Source organism: Odontomachus brunneus, unplaced genomic scaffold, assembly GCF_010583005.1.
Source record: "Odontomachus brunneus isolate Ranch 3 - 2012 unplaced genomic scaffold, Obru_v1 Obru_scaffold_019, whole genome shotgun sequence".
NCBI classification, from domain to species: Eukaryota; Metazoa; Arthropoda; class Insecta; order Hymenoptera; family Formicidae; genus Odontomachus; species Odontomachus brunneus.
Window position 1 is genome coordinate 2,164,165 of NW_022639469.1, and position 20,041 is coordinate 2,184,205.

The following is a 20,041-nucleotide window of genomic DNA, read 5'->3' on the forward strand; positions in this document are numbered from 1 at the left end:
TGGGCGCATTCAGTAGAAAAAGCGCTCAGTGAGCAATCAACGATTATTGGTTCTTGCTATTAGATCCCTAAATCTAGACCAATTACATTGACAAATTACTCAACTGTTGTGCAACTGTGAGTCTGCTGAATGCAGCCAATGGGACGGCACTCTAATGGCGTAGAGTCACTCACAGGAAAAGTGTGCTCAGCCAAACATTAGCTGCATTCAGTAGACTCAACAGTTGTACAACAGTTGAGTAATTTGTCAATGTAATTGGTCTAGATTTAGGGATCTAATAGCAAGAACCAATAATCGTTGATTGCTCACTGAGCGCTTTTTCTACTGAATGCGCCCATTGAAACTGAAACTGAAACTTCGCTATACACACACATCGCTTCTCGGCACTATGTGCTAAGATCAAAAGTGTATTGAAGTCTTTCGCTATACACACATCACATGAAATTGTATAATATAAAATGTGTGTAACCTCATGTGAAAAATTTAAATAGAGCAGTTTAAGCAGTTATACACATCCCTTTGATAATAAAAAACGTTATGTAATTGACTTTTAAATCACTTTTTAAGAAATATTTCATTACCATGTTTAAAGCCACATTTAATATTGTTAGGAGATCTCTGTATAACAATGCACGTACACTTTATTGCTTACCAATAAATTTTACATACAATAACAGTACTAAATCATATAGTGTACAAAATCATTGCAACTTATATATAGCAAAAAGATTCAAGTCTAGCAATAAAAATAAGGTATAGAACTTATAATTGATATATATAAAATTGTCCAAATATCTCTTATTTTTGTCGTAGTAAAAATATCACTTTTTAAATATAGAGGAAACAGAGTCAGAATCAAGAATCTTTTAATGAAGAGGAAGATATTGTGGAAGAAGAAGCACCTGCTGGTTCAAAAATCATAACAATAAATATCCAGTCTATTCGTTTGGATGCCATTTCCAAAATTGCATTTGGATTGTCGCGCAAGTATGCCTGATTTAATTCTATCTAATATAAGATTAGAACATATATCATGTTTACTGTGACAGTGTTATTTTTGTATTTGTATTTGCATATATCAGAATTAGTATTTTATCCTGATATATATATATACCATATATTTCTATCTTTACTTTTAGTAAAATAGAAGAAGTATTTTATGCAAGTAAAATTCGTTTGAATGAACAGAAAGTATTTAAAAAATCTAAAGAGGTAAGTTTATGCATTTGCAGTTAAATTAATGTAATCTTTTAAATATCTTTATGAAAATATTATTTTATATTATTAACATAATATAAAAATGTTATTATAGCTGGATATAGGAGATCAAGTTGACTTAATCCTACATCGAAGTGAGAATAACTCTTCTTTCCTAGTTATACATAGAATCATAATTTTATCAATGGTTCCTTCAGATAATAATATAAAAATAAAAATATCCAGAGATAGAAATTTACTAATTGAAAATTACAAGGACCCATGGTTATCTGAATAGTTTTTGATATGCCGTTAATAAGCAATGTATTTAATAAGCAATGTATATATACTAATAAAAATATTAAGATATTTTGATAAATATAAAAAAAAGAAATATTGCACCCTAAACTTATTTACATATTTTACACATTTTATTTTCAAGTGTCTATAAGGATTTATAGGAAAAAATTCATTTTATATTAAAATTTATCTAAAATTGTAAAGCATTTAAATATCTTTTTTCTCTATTATATAGTTATTTTATTAAATATTCTATTTTTGCTGTGTAATTTGTTTTGCTGTGTCAGGAAATGGTTCATTAATTACTCCTAATTCTTGTAGTAGTTCTTCCTTAGATTGAAAATAATCTTTGTACCACATAATGTGATTGATTTTTTCTTGAATCGTCATATATGGGTTCTTGGAGAGTCCCACACACACCAATTCCATAAAATGACGTACGGGACCTGATGTAGGACACCATCCTTTCAAATAACGTTCCGTAAAGACATGCTCGGAGAAATGAATATTTTGTTCTTCCATTCCTGAAAATGGCATAAATGAGATGTTGTGTCGAGCATTGCGAATATTGGGGGAAAAAATGCAATGTTGCACGATATATAAATACCTTGCTCATTGTCGATCGGAAACTTCCATAATTTTTCTTGCTCCGTCCAAAGAATCATTTCTTGAAAAATGTTGGCAGGCGTATAAGTTGTGAGTGCTTTTAATTCTCTTTGCTCTAACGCTGCCCATGTTTTTAATTCAGGCATATCTGGTAAAACATCGCCTATATTTTCAAAGATCTTACTAGGTGCTCCATTCCATAAATTGATGTCTTGTCTATTATAAGAAAATTAAATCAAAATAATTAGAATATCTCATAGATTATAAGTACAAAAATGTATAATCGGAATATTATAAATTATTTAATTTATGACACAGAATATTTATAATAATATTCCATGATATATACTTAGAGGCAGATTTCTTCATATAATTCTGCGATTGCTGCACAGATGTTTTAGCTTGCTTTTTGTAATCCTGTAAAAGGACTTGTACAACAGACTTCTTTTTTGAGTGTCTTTTGGATGTGTCTTCCTCAATTTGTTTCTTATCCTTTGACAATTGTTCAGATCTTGCATATTGCTGCACAGATGTTTTAGCTTGCTTTTGGTAATCCTGTAAAAGGGCTTGTATAACAGACTTCTTTTCTGAGTGTCTTTTGGATGTGTCTTCCTCAATTTGTTTCTTATCCTTTAACAATTGTTCAGATCTTGCATATTGCTTCGATTTTCTATAATTAAATAGGAAAAAAGTATTTTAATAAATCTCTAAGATATTAACGTTCAATGAGTTATGAAAAATATGTATTTCATGTTAAATATATAATTATTTACATACATATATTCCATTAAGTTTACGTCGTTTTTGGCGCTATTCGTGTGACTTTTCAGTTGTTCGTCTTTTTTCCTTACTTCAGTTTTATCCTTATAAAATTTCTGAAGTAAATCCGACGTGATCTCGGCTTTGTTTCCACCAAGTTTGTCAGCCACATCTTCAGCTGCTTTTACTAATCGATTTTCTGCATAAAACATTAAAATACATAATTTATTATGTATCAAGATTTATATATCCTAATATTTTTGTAATTATTATTATATCACGTTACCATAAGACATAGGTTTAATTTTCCTTGACATCTCTTTTTTAGGCTGTATAGCAACTTTGATGGTTTTTTCTAGTTTCCTTGCCTAAACATAACAATGTTAAATTCATTAACTTTCAATTTCCTCTGAGAAATATTGCTTTTGTTGCTACTTTTATTAACACTTCATTTCAAGACAACTTTACCTTTAACATGTTATTTACAAAATCATTTAAATCAATGCTTCCAGTGCCTGCTATTGTTGTTGTTGTACTTTTCTAAGCAAAACAGAACATTTTTGAAATAGTTCTAAAATAAGATATAGGATATAATTCAAAAAACACATAAAAGAGTTTTTACCATTTCTGTTGAAGAAATTGCAGGTGTGTCTTTAATTGTTTTCAAAGTTTTAGTCTGAAAATAAAAAAATAAAACTTAATTGAAAGAAAAAAATAAAACTTAAATGAAACTTAATTAATACTTCACTATCACATACATATATAAATTAGAATATAAAATATCCTAGACATGATGAATAATTAAAATAATCAAATATGCTTATAGTTTACTTTTATCATATTATTTAAAAAGCTTCCTAGATTATCTTTGCTATCTGGTATTGTAGGATTTGTGCTTCCCGCAGAAGACAATTTGCTCTTGGCAAGGTTCCTCTGTTTCACTTTCTCAGTATCAGAATCAGAATCTGAAGAATCTGAGGAATCTGATGAGGAACACAATCTCATACTAATATTTAGCCATTGCGATAACACTCCACTGGAAGGTCTTATGTTATATCTACAAAATATACATTTAATACAATACAAAAATAAAATATAATAAATAATAATTTAATTATAATATATTAATATATAAATACTACATATTTTTTCAGAAACAAAATTTCGTCATTTGTAAGTGTACTTACTTCGATACTATATATATGGGTAACATATTTGTAAATAATTAATACAAAATGATTATGTCACTTTAAGTATATGAAATATTACACCCTCTGCAAAACTGAATGAGTATAAATTAAACTAATAACAATTGCGAATTAATGACACTGATGGCCACACTAATGTCATATATTTATGCAAGATGATCGTTAATTTGTATTTAGTTTAAAAGACATACATTCTCTCATAAATATAACTCTACATAACCTAAATTCAAGGGTCTACAGAAGCCAAAGGCAAATCCTCATTAAAGGGTAAACTTATTATGGCTCCTGCACACAGGACGCGGTAATGCTTGCCGCGCGGCAGAAGTTCGCGCGACAGCCAATCAATCAATCAATATGTTGTTTTTCCGTAAGAGCTAGAAGCTTATTACGGAAAGCAGCATATTGATTGGCTGTCGCGCGAACTTCTGCCGCGCGGCAAGCATTACCACGTCCTGTGTGCAGGAGCCATTAGACTGCACCTGCGTTGAACATTAAGGCTAGTTTTATGTCGTTTGTGCATATCGGAACCAGTCAATGGTCCAATGAGAAAAACTCGTTTATGGAAAATACACTTTCTCATTGGATCATCAACTACATTCCGACATACGACTCCAACAGATAACGTATTGTAGAACCGGCATAAAAACCCCCTCTCCTTCTTTCTATTACAACTCAACTGGCACTATCGAAGAGCAAGCGTGCTCTTTTTACCGTCGGTTTTATAAAGTGCAAACATGGCAGAGGTAAGTCCTCTAAATTTGATATTAAATCTAAAAAATATTCACACATCCATCATATGGAACATAATTGAACGAGTCACACGTTTTAACCATATTTGAAATTATATAAAAAAGATGATATTAACTTACGGTAATCTCATTGCCGTCATGTATATGTCGTAAATGGCTATTTCATAGTTTCTTCTTTTATTTTTCATAGGTAGACGAAACGCAGAAGAAGAAGAGGACTTTCAGGAAGTTCACTTTCCGAGGGGTTGATCTCGATCAACTCCTGGACATGCCCAAGTAAGTTACATATTGCGAGTAATTTTCTAAACATAACCTGCAGTAATCATTTGACAAAGTGTCTAATTAGTATACATATATTGCCTTTGTAAACAATAGTTATAGTTAACTAATTTCCAATATTGTTTCAATTTTTATAATAAAATGTTCAAATAAGAGTAAATAGCATATGTAAGAATAATATTGAAAAATAGACTGTCAAAGTTAATTTTTCTTCTAGTGAGCAATTAATGGATTTGATGCATGCAAGAGCACGTAGACGGTTTTCCCATGGACTGAAAAGGAAGTCTATGGCACTTGTTAAGAAGTTGCGCAAGGCAAAAAAGGAAACTCCTCCTAATGAAAAACCTGAAATTGTCAAGACCCATTTAAGAAACATGATCATTGTTCCAGAAATGGTGGGTTCTATTGTTGGTGTTTACAATGGTAAAACATTTAATCAAGTTGAAATTAAGCCTGAGATGATTGGGCATTATCTTGGAGAGTTTTCTGTTACATACAAACCAGTGAAGCACGGTAGACCTGGTATTGGTGCTACACATTCTTCACGATTTATTCCACTTAAGTGAGATATATGTATTTATATCAATAAATTATATTGTTTATGCTAAACTGTACATATTATATCAAAAAAGTAACCTTAGTCGTTATCTTTTCTCATAAGCAGCATTTTTAACATAAGCATTCATTAATGGGAATACAATAAGAATTTGACACAAAATATACTGATATGTGAGATATAACACAACACCATTACTTATAACATTGCGAACTGTCAAAACAGATTAGTAGTTAATATTTAAGGCTCTGTTATCTCCGCGTAGAAAGTCAGAGTTGATGGTAGCACCTAGCAGTGTCGAGAACACAAAATAACCGTGTCAGCGTAGTTGATTGGCAAACATTAGGTCAGGGTTATACTAGGCCTCGCTTGACACTTAAGAAAAATAATTGCATTTTATCGCGTTATTTTGCAGTTTCTCCGTGAACTGTATATATTATCGTGATCCTCACAGCTGTGAAATGTGCAGCAAACTCAGTGATACTAGTGATACATTATGAGAATCGAGAAATTAAATGTGTTCATACAGGCTGGTATCAGCCAATCTCAGCTATCAAATCATCGTGACAGCCGAAAAATGTATCATTATTTCAAGATTTATTTTACGATGTTATGTGATATATCAGCTAGATATCTGAGTTTGCTGAATTTTTTACAGGTTTCGAGATTAGCAAAATATTTGGTTCTTCAGGGAAAAGTAAAAAATAAAGCAATAAAACGCAATTATTTTTCGGTGTCATTTCTCGCTTCTGACGTCATCAATCCAATATGGCCGCCACAGAAATAGCAGAGTACTATTATAGTACGTTGTATTTAACACATTAAAAATAAATTTGTATATTACTAAAGTATATTTTTTACACACATATGTATATATATGTGTGTGTGTGTATATATATATATAACTATAAATATATATTTTTCAAACTCTTTCTAAAATATAATAGGGTCCATACAGTACCCTAATTTATATATTTCCTTAAGCTGTAATCATTGCACATGTGTCAACTGAGCGTCTCATCTCGTTACACTGATCTATTTTCGACACTTCAATAAGATGATTGATAAAAGAATGTATAAATGATTTATTTATATGGATACAATCGTCTGTATATATACACACACGCGTATATATAATAATAGTGACAGATAAACTAAAAAGTTCGCATTTATCAGAACATATTACGACATATATGAATATCGAATTAACATGATAACAACAACAATTCAGTATTCTTCTTCTTCTTCAGTGTTAACAGCATCCTCTTGTACCTCGCGGTAATCAAGCTCCAAGGCGGCTAAATCTTCTCTGGCTTCTGAGAATTCACCTTCCTCCATACCTTCCCCAACAAACCTGCGAATGGTTTTATATTACATTGTATTCATTTTATTTCACTCATTGTTAATTCTTAATGCAAATTTAGGTCAGATTTCTCGTACCAGTGCACAAAAGCTCGCTTGGCGTACATGAGATCGAATTTATGATCGAGTCGAGCCCATGCGTCGACGATTGCCGTCGTGTTGCAAAGGCAACACACTGCTCTTTCCACCCTCGCGAGGTCACCACCCGGTACGACGGTGGGTGGTTGATAGTTTATTCCTACCTTTAATAAATACATATTAATGTTAACTTCTAAAAATCAAATGCCGGGGAATAACATTTTTTTGATGATAATATTTTTAAAATAGAATTATTAATTAAATTTCAAAATCTAATAAAATTACAAAAATAATAACAATGTATTATTCAAATAATAATAACGTATAATAATATCGCATGGAGATACAAATTTTATAAAATATAAAACATACAATCTTTGAGATTGGAAATTTTACTATTATTCAAGCTATTTGTCTATTATGCGACACATTATCTGTTATTATTTGAGACTTCAAATGCTTTTATATATTTTATATGTTTTATAACTTTTTAATTTATATATGATTTCAGTCTCCCCTTAAAATTTTTTTGATATAACTACAACTTACCTTGAATCCCGTCGGACACCATTCAACGAACTGCACATGCTTCTGCCGTTTTATCGTTGCGATCGCCGCATTCACATCCTTCGGCACCACGTCGCCCCTATACAGTAGACACACTGCCATATACTTCCCCATGCGCGGGTCGCAATTCACCATCTGATGATTCGGCTCGAAACAAGAACTCGTTATCTCCGAGACCGTCAACGTCTCATGACCAGCTTTCTCCGCCGACAGAACAGGTGCATATGTGGCCTGTATGTGTAACATCATTAAAATTAATTTATAAATTTATATATAAATATCTGAAGGGATACATACACACACATAAATTGATTGGAATACGAAATATTGATAAAATTTATAGCAATTCCAATCAATCATATTGTCTATTACAGGTAATCATTGATAAAAAATTATATTTTGAAAATTTTACACACACATATACTATGCATATGTTACGTTAAAATCGATAAAATTAATTAGCAAATATCGCTTACGAGCGGGAAATGAATACGCGGATAAGGCACGAGATTCGTCTGGAATTCGGTAAGGTCGACATTCAAAGCTCCGTCGAATCGTAAACTTGCGGTGATGGACGAAACCATTTGTCCAATCAAGCGATTTAGATTCGTGTAGGTCGGTCGATCGATGTTTAAGTTCCTCCTACACAACTCGTAAATGGCCTGCGGATATAAACGCACGGTTAAAGAGACACGTAACGTTGCTATATCACTTGAAATGTAGCGGCATAAACCAGGACATACAGTCATGACAATGGAAATATAGCCTTTGTTTTATGTATAGAGTATTCGGCGCAGAACACGCAAGTTCTCAGATAATGAAATCTAAATCACGAGACATAGCTGTGATTTCGCAATCGATCGCTCCTCAACAGGAAACTTAAGTATAAAAGAAATTCGGGTGATTTGGAGTCTTTACTAATATATAAATATGTGAAAAAACAATTTTTAATCGCCAAAATACACAGCACGGAAAAGTGAGAAGTGACGCGACGAATGATGATTGATTTTCGGTGAAGAGAATTGACTTTAAAATTCATCTACAGACCTGGTTGTCTACGATAAAAGCCACCTCGCTATGCTCTAGCGTTGGGTGAGTGTACAGAATTGCGTTGTAGGGTTCCACTACTGCGGTAGACACCTACAAGAAGTGAAAAGGGCACTTGCAGTGATGAATTAATTACTAATTACGTTCATTAACCAATTAGTACAGATATGTGAATCAAAGATTTTTTATGTCGAATCGAATCAAATCAAATTTCAGATTTTAATTTCGAATCGAATCGAAATGATGAAATTTCATCCGAATCGAATCGTTGAAAGAATTTTTAATTAACATAATCATTGAATTCAACATGATAATAGTGACTTCAGCATGAGAGAGATAACATTGATCATGTGATATCAATTCATTTTAAGGTAAGAGATATATAATATATAATCGATAAACGTCTATGAAAAACAGTTCCAGCCTTGAAAGCTGCGCAACGACACATATCGATCCGACAGTTGTCGCTAAAAGTTTATCTAGAAGCCATTATCTTCTTTTAATATTTTTGAAGAAAATCTTAATGTATAGCAAACTTTTCAAGTCATGTTAATTCCCGTAAGGCTGGATATCTTTAATAGTTCTTCGTTAATACTAATGTACGCAATCTGTATTCGAATCTTTTCGATTCGAAATTTTCGAATTATTTGGACTCGAATCATAGGAATTTGAATCGAATAATTCGCACATCTCTACCAATTAGATAATTGAGCAAATTTTATATTTTTAAGGAATAAAATTGCTCGTTAGATATCACCACTCCCTGATTGTATGATTGTATGATTGAGTTTCTTCAACATGTCAGAATTTTTATGCGCATGGAATAACATTACCTGGGGCGCAGGATAAATGCTGAAAGTCAACTTGCTCTTCTTAGGATAGTCTGCGGACAGTTGTTCCATGAGCAGACTCGAGAATCCGGATCCTGTGCCGCCACCAAACGAATGGAAGATCAGGAAGCCTTGCAAGCCCTTGCATTGCTCCGTCAGCCTGCGTATTCTGTCTAAGGTGAGGTCTATAATCTCTTTCCCTGTAAATCGTAGAACAAATTAACACGGTTGTGCGAACATTTTCCCATACAGCACAAATCTTCAAAGAACGTTCTAAAGACGTTCTAAGGACATTCATATATCCTAAGAACGTCCAAGAACATTCTCTGAAGATTTTGTGCTATCTGAGTTCTATGAAATTCGTGTCTTTCCTTCTCCTTCCTTCCGCACTTTCCAATTTGCATCATTGATCGAGATTTCAGGGGAGAAATACGAGTTGTTTATGTAAAGTTGCAGCGGAAAATCGAAATACCTATTGTGTAGTGGCCCCTGGCGTAATTATTAGCCGCATCCTCTTTCCCGGTGATCATTTGCTCCGGATGGAACAGTTGTTTGTAAGTGCCCGTGCGAACCTCGTCTGAAATATTGATGCACTGAGAGAAATTATTCGATAAAAAATTAACATACAGGATATCCGATTAATTTCAATCGAATACTTCCGATCATAATGGCATTTCGTCAGATAAACCGATCAAAAAATTATGAATCGATATTTCTCATCGGATACAAAAATCTATCGGTATTTTGATCGAAAAGATCCGTTTGTTAATTTCTTATCAAATAATTTCTCTCAGTGATGAGACTATTTATCAACTTGTATCTATCGACTTTTGACACGCGATGCATATTCCATACAAGACATGTACAGACTAGATTATTAATATTACACAAAGAGAATAACGCTTTGCTAGAACGCTACTCTTTTAAAGTGAATCAGTGAATAGACATTGATATCAGTTATAAGTATAGTACTGAGCACTTTCGGTGCTATACTTATAACTACAAATCAGTGTATATTCATTGTTTTCAGTGATGTTTGACTGATTCATTTTGAGAGAGTAAATCTCTGATTTTAATCAAACGATATGCATTCGAGAATTCGCGATAATTTTACCTTACAGTATTACAATATTTGGTAATCTGTAATAAATAAATCTGAGATGTGCGAATTACAATTATCGCGGGAGGTGGATACCCAGATAGCACAGAGAATTCAAGAAGAATTCAGTCGTATGTCACCAATTCTGAATTCATTTTTAGATGCAAAAAGAATTCTTTTCATTGATCTGAATTCTGAAGAATTCTTTTTGTATCTGAAAGTGAACTCTCAGAATTGGTGACTGAATTCTTTCTGAATTCCTTTTCAATTCTCTGTGCTATCTGGATAATCATCGCTCGAGACACTTGCCTACCACCGTCGGCTCGAGATCAATCAGAACCGCGCGCGGAACATGTTTGCCTGAGCCCGTCTCGGAGAAGAACGCGTTAAAAGAATCGTCCCCATAACCCACAGTAGTGTCACTGGGCATTTGCCCGTCAGGATGGATACCGTGCTCTAGACAGTACAGCTCCCAGCAGGCGTTTCCCATTTGCACGCCCGCTTGCCCAATGTGAATCGATATGCATTCCCGCTGTGAACAAAAACAAATTGATATTGCAGGTCGTAGCAGCAAAGATATCTTTAACTCGGAGAAGACTATCTAAAAAAGAATACGAATTCTCTTCTTTTTCCTTCCGAGATAAATAGCGAGATGTACGAACATAATGATGTTGTAATTAGATACTTCTTCTTTATTACTTTTAATTAATTATGTTAATTACTTTTTTACCCAAATAAAGTAGTCTCTCGATGTTATTAACAGTCTTCTAAATGTGTCGTACATTAAAGATAAGATTATTTCAAAACGACTATTGCTACATCATACTTAGCTATGATTGCTACGTGATGTCGTTAAAAAATTCACGACAATCTCTGCGGCGTTTATGGACTCGTAAAAGACGCGCGCAAACCGCTCAACAAAAGTACTGACCTCGTTCAGATCTCGTTAGAAGCGCATTACGCGAATTACCTTTTTCGCCATTTCTCCAAAAGAAACTTTCTTTCGCTTTTGGTTGGATGATTAGATTAGATTGCGTGATAATCGCCAATAGCACTCATAGAAAATTATACACCATACGCACACAGAAGTGATACTAAATACACAATAATGTCAAGACAGACGTCCAGTTCACTTTGAATTGATTAACTTGAGTTTAATTGACGATATCCTCTTGCATCAGATACATATTCGACATAGCTGAATATTCCATGTTATGTTATATTATAATTTAATAACTATAAATTTCTGCGAAAACACACACATTAAATTTCTTGTCGAATACATATCAAATTTCTTATATTTTAATACAATATTTTTTCCTTATATATATTTTTTTTATATATTTTTCTTTATATATTTTTTCTTTAGATATTTTCTAAGTAACTATACTCTGAAAGGTAGATGACTTAACAAGAATTGGTAAAAATTCATTTTGTAAAATTAGAAAATTTCTGATATTATATAACGAAACTTAACTTACAATTGACTGATTTTCATGAATTTCTAAATTTTACTTTACAATTGATTGATTCTCTCTTCAATTTGTATTTGTTATTCACTTCACAATTCTCTTAATCCATCGGAAATAATAATAATAAATCTCTCGTTTTTGGAGCGGATAACAAATATTCAAATTATTCGAATGCAAAATTTCTGTCTCGAAATATTTTAAATACTTCGAATAATTTGATTTTATTAATTGATGTATTTTATATCTAAAAAAATTCGGGCATTTTCATTACGAATAAACATCTAGACTTGGAGTCGAGTTATATCGATGTAAACTCCTTGCCGCAGTAAATTTATTAAGTGCATAAAATAAATAAATAAGAGTCAGAATTAGGAGCAAACGCACGCGGCATGCTTCATGCGGAAGGCGCGTTACAAGTCACCCTAAAGGACCGAACACCCGATCGAGTTCAAGTCAGATCTGTCGAACGCAGTCTAACGAGGTTGACTGAGGACGGAACTATGCTCAACAAGGTGTGATTACTGACTGAAGGCCGGGACATCGTCGACTCAAGTGGTGCTTTACCCATCAACAACGTCTGCCAAGGTGGAAAATTGTGTGCCTTGACATAACGTGTCCCCCTTCAATAATTCAGCTCTGTCCTAAAAGTGTGCATCTATATCGACATGCCTATAGCCGGCCTACTTCTCCGGCTTGCAGGGCTACATACATGGACGACGCGTTGTCTCTCGCGATATTATACCCTGCACATCTGCATGTGACGGTAAAAATCGATTTTTTACAGGTTGACACATTGTAACCATAGCAGCTTAATCGAACATCATGTTGTACAGCCACGTGCATGTGACACGGTTCCGCGATTCGCCGAAGAGGTGATCTCTCCCGTGTGAGAGCAAAGAAATCGCATTTATAAAGCGCATACACACATCGATCAAGTATCTAGGCCGAATATGGATCGTTAACATGATAAGAGTCTGATAATTATTGTTATGATTGGATATTGTCGAATAATTGTTTAATATATTCGCTATTTGACAGAGATATTCATTAAATTATGCACGAAGCATGAATCAAAATATTTGAACATCCAAGACATATCCCAGCACAGAGAATTTTAAAAAAATTCGAAAAGAATTCAGTCGTATGTCATCAATTCTGAGTTCATTTTCAGATGTAAAAAGAATTCTTCAGAGTTTAGTTCAGAATTCTTTTTGCACCCAAAAGTGAACTCAGAATTGGTGACATATGATTGAATTCTTTTTAAATTCTTTGTGTTATCTGGGATGTGCTTTGCGATTTGTAATTTTTTTTATAAAAACTAATTTTCGAATCGCAAAACTGCTAATTGCAAGTTTTTAATTATATTGTTGTTTTAATTAATAATATTGTTAATATTAAGTTGTTAATATTAATTTAGCCATACTTAATTTACACTTTTACTACATCTTATATGCTTATTTTAATAAATGAATTTTAACAGAATGAAAAAATCTCGCTAATTGTAAAAATTGCAGGGAAAGAAAAGTGATTTTATACTATATATAATTATACCATAGGTCGTGATTTGTATTCGTAACATGAATCGTTCCATAATTTAAATTTCGCGTGTAGCTTTAAGAATATACCGATAACCTTCAGCCACCGTGCGCGAATTTTCGCCGAACTATAAAATAACAGAAGACTAACATAAAAAAGAAATAATCTGAAAAGTAAAAATTATTTTTTTTTTCCTTCGATATTCTGAAAATTTAAACTTAAAAAGTCACAATATACATAACAGTAACAAAAAATATTTTTGTTAAAGTAACATTTTTGTAGGAAATGTCATTCAACAAATCGGATTCGTGAATTTTATATCGAGTGCATTCTTTTGGAATATTTTTTATTTACTTATTTTTTATTCAATTTTGTTCTCAATTTTCTCTATACTTTTTCACTTTATCCACGTTCTCGGAAGAACTTTTAATTGGCCTCACGAGCTGTAAGCGCATAAAAAAATTATATTCACGAGAGTACGTGGCGCACGCTACAATGTTTTCCAATGTTTTCCAATTCATACATTTTGTTTGCTTGTGACGTGTATACGGTATATGCCATGCGCTTTATCAAGAATAGTGTTGTCATATAAAGACGCGATCAATTCCTGTTATTATTAAGATGTTTACGAATGCGCGCTTCGTAAACGTTCATCGTGACGTTATCGCAAGTTTCAAATCTTTCTTTTAAAAAGATGTAAAAAATCCACTTTTATTGCAGGTGACTTTTTTCCTCATGTAGATGGATCAATGTGTATGTAGGAAAGGCTTTATTTCAAACATCGATTAGAGACAATGAAAAAATAAAACGGCAATAAAGCGCCTTTATACGACAGCATTAACGTTACCGAATGTCTGTTTTCGCGTTTCCTAAAGAAATAAGTCTTAGACAACCGTTCTCTTTCTATAAAACGTGCATTTTGATCACAAATTTGAACGAGTGCGAATAACACTTTATCGACACAAATGTGTACATTCATTGCAAAAATAAATACATAATAATAGAAAATATTCGATAATTAATAGAAATGATGAAAAAAATTAGCACTCACCATTTTTTTACAATTGCGTATGTCCGGCAGCGAGCAACGTGTCGGACGGTGCCACGGTTCGATCACTGTCTGACTTCGCGGATAGTCCGATCACTGTGCTTCACCATTTAATAACAGCAGCGCTATATACACGCGATATCTGTATATCAGAGTCATAGGCGTCGCGAATCACTCGCCTGCTATAGCATGCGATGATCATATACACGTATACGCGCATATATCTGCACGTAGACCGCTAAGCTAGCTTGTATAGTCAGGTTTCTCGGGAACGAAGGTTCAAGGTATAAATGCGGCTTCCTTTCAAGGATGAAGTATCTTACGTATGAAAAAAAAGTCCATACTATGTTTCGTGTATATAATTTACAACTTGGAAGATATTTATGATTCTTGATACAGAATTCAACGGACAAACGTCGATGCTCTCTCCTAGAATATGGTAGCCTTAATTATAAAAAATAGTTGTAAACGCTAAAACTTTCCATACACGAGTCTTGGAAGAGATCTATCCGCTTTTTTACAATATATAAGCTACTGTTTCTTAAGTTCTCTTGGGCTGGACAGAGTTATCAGTTGCACCCTTCTAGGTGCTTTGTTGGGCTTGATTGGAGCAACGTTAGTTTGCAAAGGAGCACTTTTCGTTTTCACCTTGGCCGTATCGCTAATACTGTCTTCGTGATACACTAACTTGATATCTTCAGTTTCTTCTGCGGCGATTTCTTCCTTCGATTTGTTTTCTATTTGCGGATCGCTGCTTTTCCCTGTGTTATTTTGATCTTGCACGACTTCTGACTTCTCGTCTGACTTCTTTTCGATCGGATTTTGAGGAGAATCATTCGTTCTCGCGACTACATTGTATTTTGTAATATCGATATCCACCGCACTTTCATCCACGTCCAACGTTGAGATCTTTTTCTTGTTTACGCTATCTTTGACTACGATGCTTGAAGATTTCTTGCCAGAGCTCTTAAGCGTCTCCTTCGGTATATTTACAGGCTCCTTTGCTGTGTAAATTTCACCCAATTCTTTCTCGTCAAAGTGTATTATAGAACAATAGCCATCGCTCGAGGATACAATCAAAATTCGCCCGTCACTAGACCTACAAGATAAACAAGAGAGAAGTTAAAAGCAATTAAAATTGAATACGTTTCGATTAAAAAGCTCTGAAATGATATCCAATCAACAGAATCTTTAAGAGTTAATAAGAGCCAACTTGGATTTTTTGACTAATCAATTTTATACTTTCGACTATGTAAATCACAAGTAAAAGTTTTTACTTGTCTGATTACACTACTGCACCTGTGTACAGGCTTTTATTAACTCATAATTCTATTAAGAGCAATTAACTTAGATAACTGATAAGCACTGAGTCACATCCTTGCTTTAAGGAGCTGTAAGCAAATTGATCAATCATAATCGATTATTTTAATAATCAACCGATTATTGGTCAATATGCTTTACGGCCTCTCAAAGCAAAGTTGTAGACGAGAATTAATGTGATAGTTAACGTACCACGAAATGTCATTTAGTCTGCCATAGTGAATATTAGATACCATGGCGATCGGCCAAGTTTGTTGTGTGTCATAAAATAATACGGAAGACTGTGTCGCGACGGCAAATACCATTCTATAAGGCAGCGTTATCACAGAGAATGGCCCGTCCTTTCGTAGCTCAAAGTACACAGGACAACATCGTACTGCTATAGTACATTCGTCCTGAGTAGGTAGGATCATTATTGGCCTGAAAAAACAATTGTTTTTTTTTTTTTTTTTTTTTCTAGAACGAACTTTAATCAGATATCGCGAGAGATACCAACTCTTTTATATTTTGTCTGGAAAAAATCATTGTCGCATTCGATATATTTCCCGTGGTCTCTTGCGGCTCGATTATTCCAGAAGGAACGATAATCAGCGAGCCGTCTATGGTAAAAGTTAGCCTACGGAAAAAAGATTTGAATGTGTCGTCGTAAAATAAACGGACGACCTTTCCTTCTAATGGGTGACCAGGTGGCGTTGGAATTTTTGACTTGTGGACACGTTGAATGACCTTCTTCTTAGCAATGTCTATTAAACGACATTGTCTGTAAACAGTAACGTTTATTATACACATTGGTACAAATAATGCTTCTAAAATGTGACAAAAGTTATAATTAACGTTTGAGGTTTAAGAATCATTTATCATTTATATAAATTTGTATATCAAAGTGAAACACATACCTGTCTGTGCTAATAGTACACACATATTGATTGCAAGGATCCCAAGATACTCCTTGTACAAAACCTTTATGATCTGATAATATCGCAATATTACGACCCTTTTTAATATCCCACAGTATAGCAGTATTATCAACAGAACCAGAAATTAGAAAATTAGAGTTTGGTGACCAGCTGATATCATAAATATCTTCGATGTGGCCCTTTAGTACTTTCCAAGAGGTCCACTGTTCTTTGTTTTCAGTGTCTGAAGGTGGAGAACAATCTTGTTCTTCTTCCTTTAACTTCCATAAGATAATAACAGACTCTGTAAGTAATGTTAAAGTTAATATTAGTCTATGTTTATATAAAAGGGAAGAAAAGTATACTAAATAATATAAAAATATACTAACCATCATCTCCTGATGCTAAAATTTTTTTGGATGGGGAAAATCTTACTACATTCACTGCCCTCTGATGACGTTCCAAGTCTGCTACATAATTAATAGTAACACTATTGCATTCTGTTATCGTCATGTGCCAAATCTATATTGAAACATTGAAATTGTACTTAATCAGTTACTCTTAAAATACTCTTGAGTGAATAATTGCAATTGAATTAATCATCTTAGAAAGAATATTATTGAAAAGTTTTTATCAACAATACTACTCCATGTGAAAGTATCAAAATTATATAAAAAAAGAACCTGATTCCGGCATTTCTCTTTTTTTTCAATAATAAATCCTTTCTAAGACAAGTAATATAGTTCATTATATTACCAAAACATGATAATCCGCTCCTCCGGTCGCAATTCTCCAAAACGTTTGTCCTTCTCTATTCTTATACGATCCACTTTGTACATCAACGCTCAGTACAGGATCGCGATTATGCCATGAAATTTCAGGCGTTACACACCTCATTGTTTCTATTAGGGCCGATAGACGATTTTTATACGCACATAAAACAATGTAACAGATAAGAGTAAAATAGATTACTGGAAGAGGGTGTTTGTTAATTTTAACCTCTCAGCAGTCAAACGTTTCGCGCCAAAAGTTTCGCAAACAATTTACGGTGATTGCACTCCGAAATTCACTACCAGTACTAAAAATCTATAGTTCATGTTAAGCCCGTATCAGACTACCGACTTCACAGGCTGACCGACTGCCGACTCTCAATGGACCAATCACAGTGAGGCGCCGAGTCAGCAATCTGAAGTCAGAAATCTTTAAGGCTACGTTCGGAAACACACACTGTGTGCACACTACTAGACGATAGCCGTTCGGAAACACTCTGTGTGGCTCGGTGTGCACTCGTGTGAGATCGTTCGGAAACGGAGAGAGATGCAGGATTCGCACCGCGTCCGATGTCCGACGTACGACGTTCGATATCCAATAAAAGAATAGCTTTCCAATGGAGAATTGAATTCTATATTAGAAATCTGTTCTCCTATTGGATATCGGACGTCGTATGTCGGACGCGGTGTGAATCCTGCAAGAGGCACACCGTGTGCCACCAAATCACTCAACAAAAAAGCGAGGGGAGTCGGTGTAAGTTGGTGAATTACTAGTTACCTATATTATATGGTTTGTTCTTTTCAGTTGCACTGCTGAATTAGTGCAATAAGTTAGAGTGAGAAACGATGAAGCTGAAAAGAATAAACCAATAACCTTTTCGTTATCGCATTACTTCACAGTATAGAAACAGAAAACCCTAGTTTATACTAAAAGTCACACTGAAAAGCGTTCGAAAACACTCGACACACGTAGGCACACGGTACCCCAACTACTTTCCCACTGAAGTCACGAAAACACACGAGAGAGTGATGTTTTCGAACGCAGATAAATTATATTGTGTAGAGATTTTCTTTGGTACCAACATTATCCCCTCCACTTTTCGGGAAACTGTCGCCTAACCATAGCAACTGTGTTTCTGCGTTCAAGCGATACAATAAACTTACAAATGCATATGTTTAATTTTAATTGTACAATAGCTTTTGCAAGTGATAAATGAATACTTTAAGTACAAAACAGTACACGACGATCGTAATAGTGCAATACACAATATTACTCTTTGATATTTGTGTAAATTCATTTGCAAGTTTCTCCAGACAATACCCGATAGATTTGTTGGTGCTTTATGTGTATGTAATAAATTTTACTATTTATCATATTGCATATTGTACAATTATACTTATTTACTACATAATATTCTTTTTAGAATTCAAGATTTCTGCCTTATTGCAAATTTAACATTTCTTTTGGTAAACTTCTTTTCTACTTATATTTTTCAGGTAATTACATGTTAATTTATATATATATATATAAAAGAAATAAATTTAACAGAAATATGTAAAGAAAAAATTGCCTTCTCCAGGCAGGATTGATACAACTGTTGTATACAAGATTCCGTATGACATTGATATTATGTATTGTATACATGATACTATCCATTAGTTTACATACATGGCATATTACCATACATTGGTCAGCACCATTACAACATTATTGGACTAGAGGATTTCATACTCTTTACTCTATGCACAGAACAGGTACAACTTCAGAGATCTTAGAACATATCTGCTCATAAGCATATGTTATAATGTTAAATTTTATAAAGTTGCAGTACTATATTATTACTTTTACAAGAGAGCTTCTTTGAGAATTGGTGATCCAAGATTTTACAAAGGCTCTGCTTGGTTACAGAAACAGCTGAGCATTCCATGAGTAATTACATGTAAATGAAATTAAATAAATTAAATAAAATAAATTAAAATTAAATAGTATATGAAGGATAAAATTTGTAATCTTAGTATTTAAGCTATTTGTACAGTGCATTTATATTTATACAAGTTTATACTAAATATACAAATACAGTAATAAGATTTATATAGCTTATAATTTATGTACCAAAATAGACTGATTTCTAAATTTAGATATGCAAAAATTTTATATTTATAATACTTATTTAATATATTTATAATACTTATTTACACATGCATATACGTGTGTAAATAATACTAAATAATACGTGTGTAAATATACTATATATATATATGTATTTACATATATAAATATATATATATATATACATATATATATATATATATATATATATATATATATATATATATATATATATATATATATATATATATA

The 20,041-nt window shown here is 33.2% G+C and overlaps 6 protein-coding genes across 12 annotated transcripts in view; 3 read left to right on the forward strand and 3 right to left on the reverse strand.

Moving 5' to 3' along the window:
- The window catches only part of LOC116841909, an 8,839-nt gene extending 4,517 nt beyond the window's left edge, over nt 1–4,322 (reverse strand). The window contains exons 1-9 of the mRNA XM_032810389.1: nt 4,050–4,322; nt 3,694–3,919; nt 3,485–3,538; nt 3,331–3,402; nt 3,149–3,230; nt 2,881–3,061; nt 2,453–2,773; nt 2,105–2,319; nt 1,753–2,021 (exon numbers count right to left, since the gene is read on the reverse strand). Coding sequence (XP_032666280.1) covers nt 1,753–2,021; nt 2,105–2,319; nt 2,453–2,773; nt 2,881–3,061; nt 3,149–3,230; nt 3,331–3,402; nt 3,485–3,538; nt 3,694–3,919; nt 4,050–4,075 — 1,446 coding nt within the window. The 5' untranslated portion in view covers nt 4,076–4,322. The remainder of the gene's footprint in view (nt 1–1,752; nt 2,022–2,104; nt 2,320–2,452; nt 2,774–2,880; nt 3,062–3,148; nt 3,231–3,330; nt 3,403–3,484; nt 3,539–3,693; nt 3,920–4,049) is intronic.
- Nucleotides 222–1,566, forward strand: LOC116841838 (mitochondrial transcription rescue factor 1). The gene is made up of 4 exons (XM_032810253.1): nt 222–753; nt 839–987; nt 1,140–1,212; nt 1,313–1,566. The coding sequence occupies exons 1-4, from the start codon at nt 583–585 to the stop codon at nt 1,493–1,495; spliced, it is 576 nt and encodes a 191-aa protein (XP_032666144.1). The 5' UTR covers nt 222–582; the 3' UTR covers nt 1,496–1,566.
- Nucleotides 4,323–4,645: 323 nt separating the features above from the next.
- Nucleotides 4,646–5,707, forward strand: LOC116841841 (40S ribosomal protein S15-like). Its single transcript, XM_032810256.1, has 3 exons — nt 4,646–4,813; nt 5,010–5,095; nt 5,316–5,707. Exons 1-3 carry the CDS (start codon nt 4,805–4,807, stop codon nt 5,662–5,664), a joined length of 444 nt encoding a protein of 147 aa, XP_032666147.1. The 5' UTR covers nt 4,646–4,804; the 3' UTR covers nt 5,665–5,707.
- Nucleotides 5,708–5,795: 88 nt separating this feature from the next.
- On the reverse strand, nt 5,796–14,875 carry LOC116841836 (tubulin alpha-1 chain-like). 6 transcript variants are annotated; one of them, XM_032810247.1, is made up of 10 exons: nt 12,494–13,267; nt 11,608–11,883; nt 10,947–11,169; nt 10,011–10,115; nt 9,542–9,738; nt 8,709–8,801; nt 8,138–8,323; nt 7,644–7,892; nt 7,095–7,258; nt 5,796–7,008 (listed from the first exon to the last, which is right to left on the reverse strand). In XM_032810247.1, the coding sequence occupies exons 2-10, from the start codon at nt 11,617–11,619 to the stop codon at nt 6,882–6,884; spliced, it is 1,356 nt and encodes a 451-aa protein (XP_032666138.1). In that variant the 5' UTR covers nt 11,620–11,883; nt 12,494–13,267; the 3' UTR covers nt 5,796–6,881. The 6 variants fall into 6 exon arrangements, with proteins under 6 accessions (XP_032666138.1, XP_032666137.1, XP_032666136.1 ...); XM_032810246.1 differs by having other exon boundaries at nt 11,608–12,353; XM_032810245.1 differs by having other exon boundaries at nt 12,119–13,267.
- Nucleotides 14,876–15,037: 162 nt separating this feature from the next.
- On the reverse strand, nt 15,038–18,109 carry LOC116841835 (chromatin assembly factor 1 subunit B). The gene is made up of 6 exons (XM_032810244.1): nt 17,666–18,109; nt 17,299–17,431; nt 16,910–17,213; nt 16,510–16,773; nt 16,206–16,433; nt 15,038–15,792 (listed from the first exon to the last, which is right to left on the reverse strand). The coding sequence occupies exons 1-6, from the start codon at nt 17,804–17,806 to the stop codon at nt 15,225–15,227; spliced, it is 1,638 nt and encodes a 545-aa protein (XP_032666135.1). The 5' UTR covers nt 17,807–18,109; the 3' UTR covers nt 15,038–15,224.
- Nucleotides 18,110–18,613: 504 nt separating this feature from the next.
- LOC116841839 (transmembrane protein 138) lies at nt 18,614–19,910 on the forward strand. 2 transcript variants are annotated; one of them, XM_032810255.1, is made up of 4 exons: nt 18,614–19,026; nt 19,104–19,176; nt 19,260–19,434; nt 19,509–19,910. In XM_032810255.1, exons 1-4 carry the CDS (start codon nt 18,893–18,895, stop codon nt 19,607–19,609), a joined length of 483 nt encoding a protein of 160 aa, XP_032666146.1. In that variant the 5' UTR covers nt 18,614–18,892; the 3' UTR covers nt 19,610–19,910. The 2 variants fall into 2 exon arrangements, with proteins under 2 accessions (XP_032666146.1, XP_032666145.1); XM_032810254.1 differs by having other exon boundaries at nt 18,647–19,026; nt 19,503–19,910.
- The last annotated feature ends 131 nt before the right edge of the window (nt 19,911–20,041 follow it).

Excerpts from the sequence above, each read along its gene's own strand:
- LOC116841838 (XM_032810253.1), top strand. The coding sequence starts at position 583 with ATGTTTAAAGCCACATTTAATATTGTTAGGAGATCTCTGTATAACAAT. Across the intron at positions 988-1,139 it reads GCATTTGGATTGTCGCGCAA|TAAAATAGAAGAAGTATTTT; the intron begins GTATGCCTGATT and ends CTTTACTTTTAG. Across the intron at positions 1,213-1,312 it reads TATTTAAAAAATCTAAAGAG|CTGGATATAGGAGATCAAGT; the intron begins GTAAGTTTATGC and ends ATGTTATTATAG.
- LOC116841841 (XM_032810256.1), top strand. Across the intron at positions 5,096-5,315 it reads CAACTCCTGGACATGCCCAA|TGAGCAATTAATGGATTTGA; the intron begins GTAAGTTACATA and ends TTTTTCTTCTAG.
- LOC116841836 (XM_032810247.1), bottom strand. Across the intron at positions 8,802-9,541 it reads GCATTTATCCTGCGCCCCAG|GTGTCTACCGCAGTAGTGGA; the intron begins GTAATGTTATTC and ends CACTTCTTGTAG. Across the intron at positions 7,893-8,137 it reads CGCGTATTCATTTCCCGCTC|GCCACATATGCACCTGTTCT; the intron begins GTAAGCGATATT and ends TTACACATACAG.
- LOC116841835 (XM_032810244.1), bottom strand. The coding sequence starts at position 17,806 with ATGAGGTGTGTAACGCCTGAAATTTCATGGCATAATCGCGATCCTGTA. Across the intron at positions 16,434-16,509 it reads TCCAGACAAAATATAAAAGA|GCCAATAATGATCCTACCTA; the intron begins GTTGGTATCTCT and ends TTGTTTTTTCAG. Across the intron at positions 15,793-16,205 it reads AGACTAAATGACATTTCGTG|GTCTAGTGACGGGCGAATTT; the intron begins GTACGTTAACTA and ends TTTATCTTGTAG.
- LOC116841839 (XM_032810254.1), top strand. The coding sequence starts at position 18,893 with ATGAATACTTTAAGTACAAAACAGTACACGACGATCGTAATAGTGCAA. Across the intron at positions 19,027-19,103 it reads GATTTGTTGGTGCTTTATGT|AATTCAAGATTTCTGCCTTA; the intron begins GTATGTAATAAA and ends TATTCTTTTTAG. Across the intron at positions 19,177-19,259 it reads TTTCTACTTATATTTTTCAG|GCAGGATTGATACAACTGTT; the intron begins GTAATTACATGT and ends TGCCTTCTCCAG.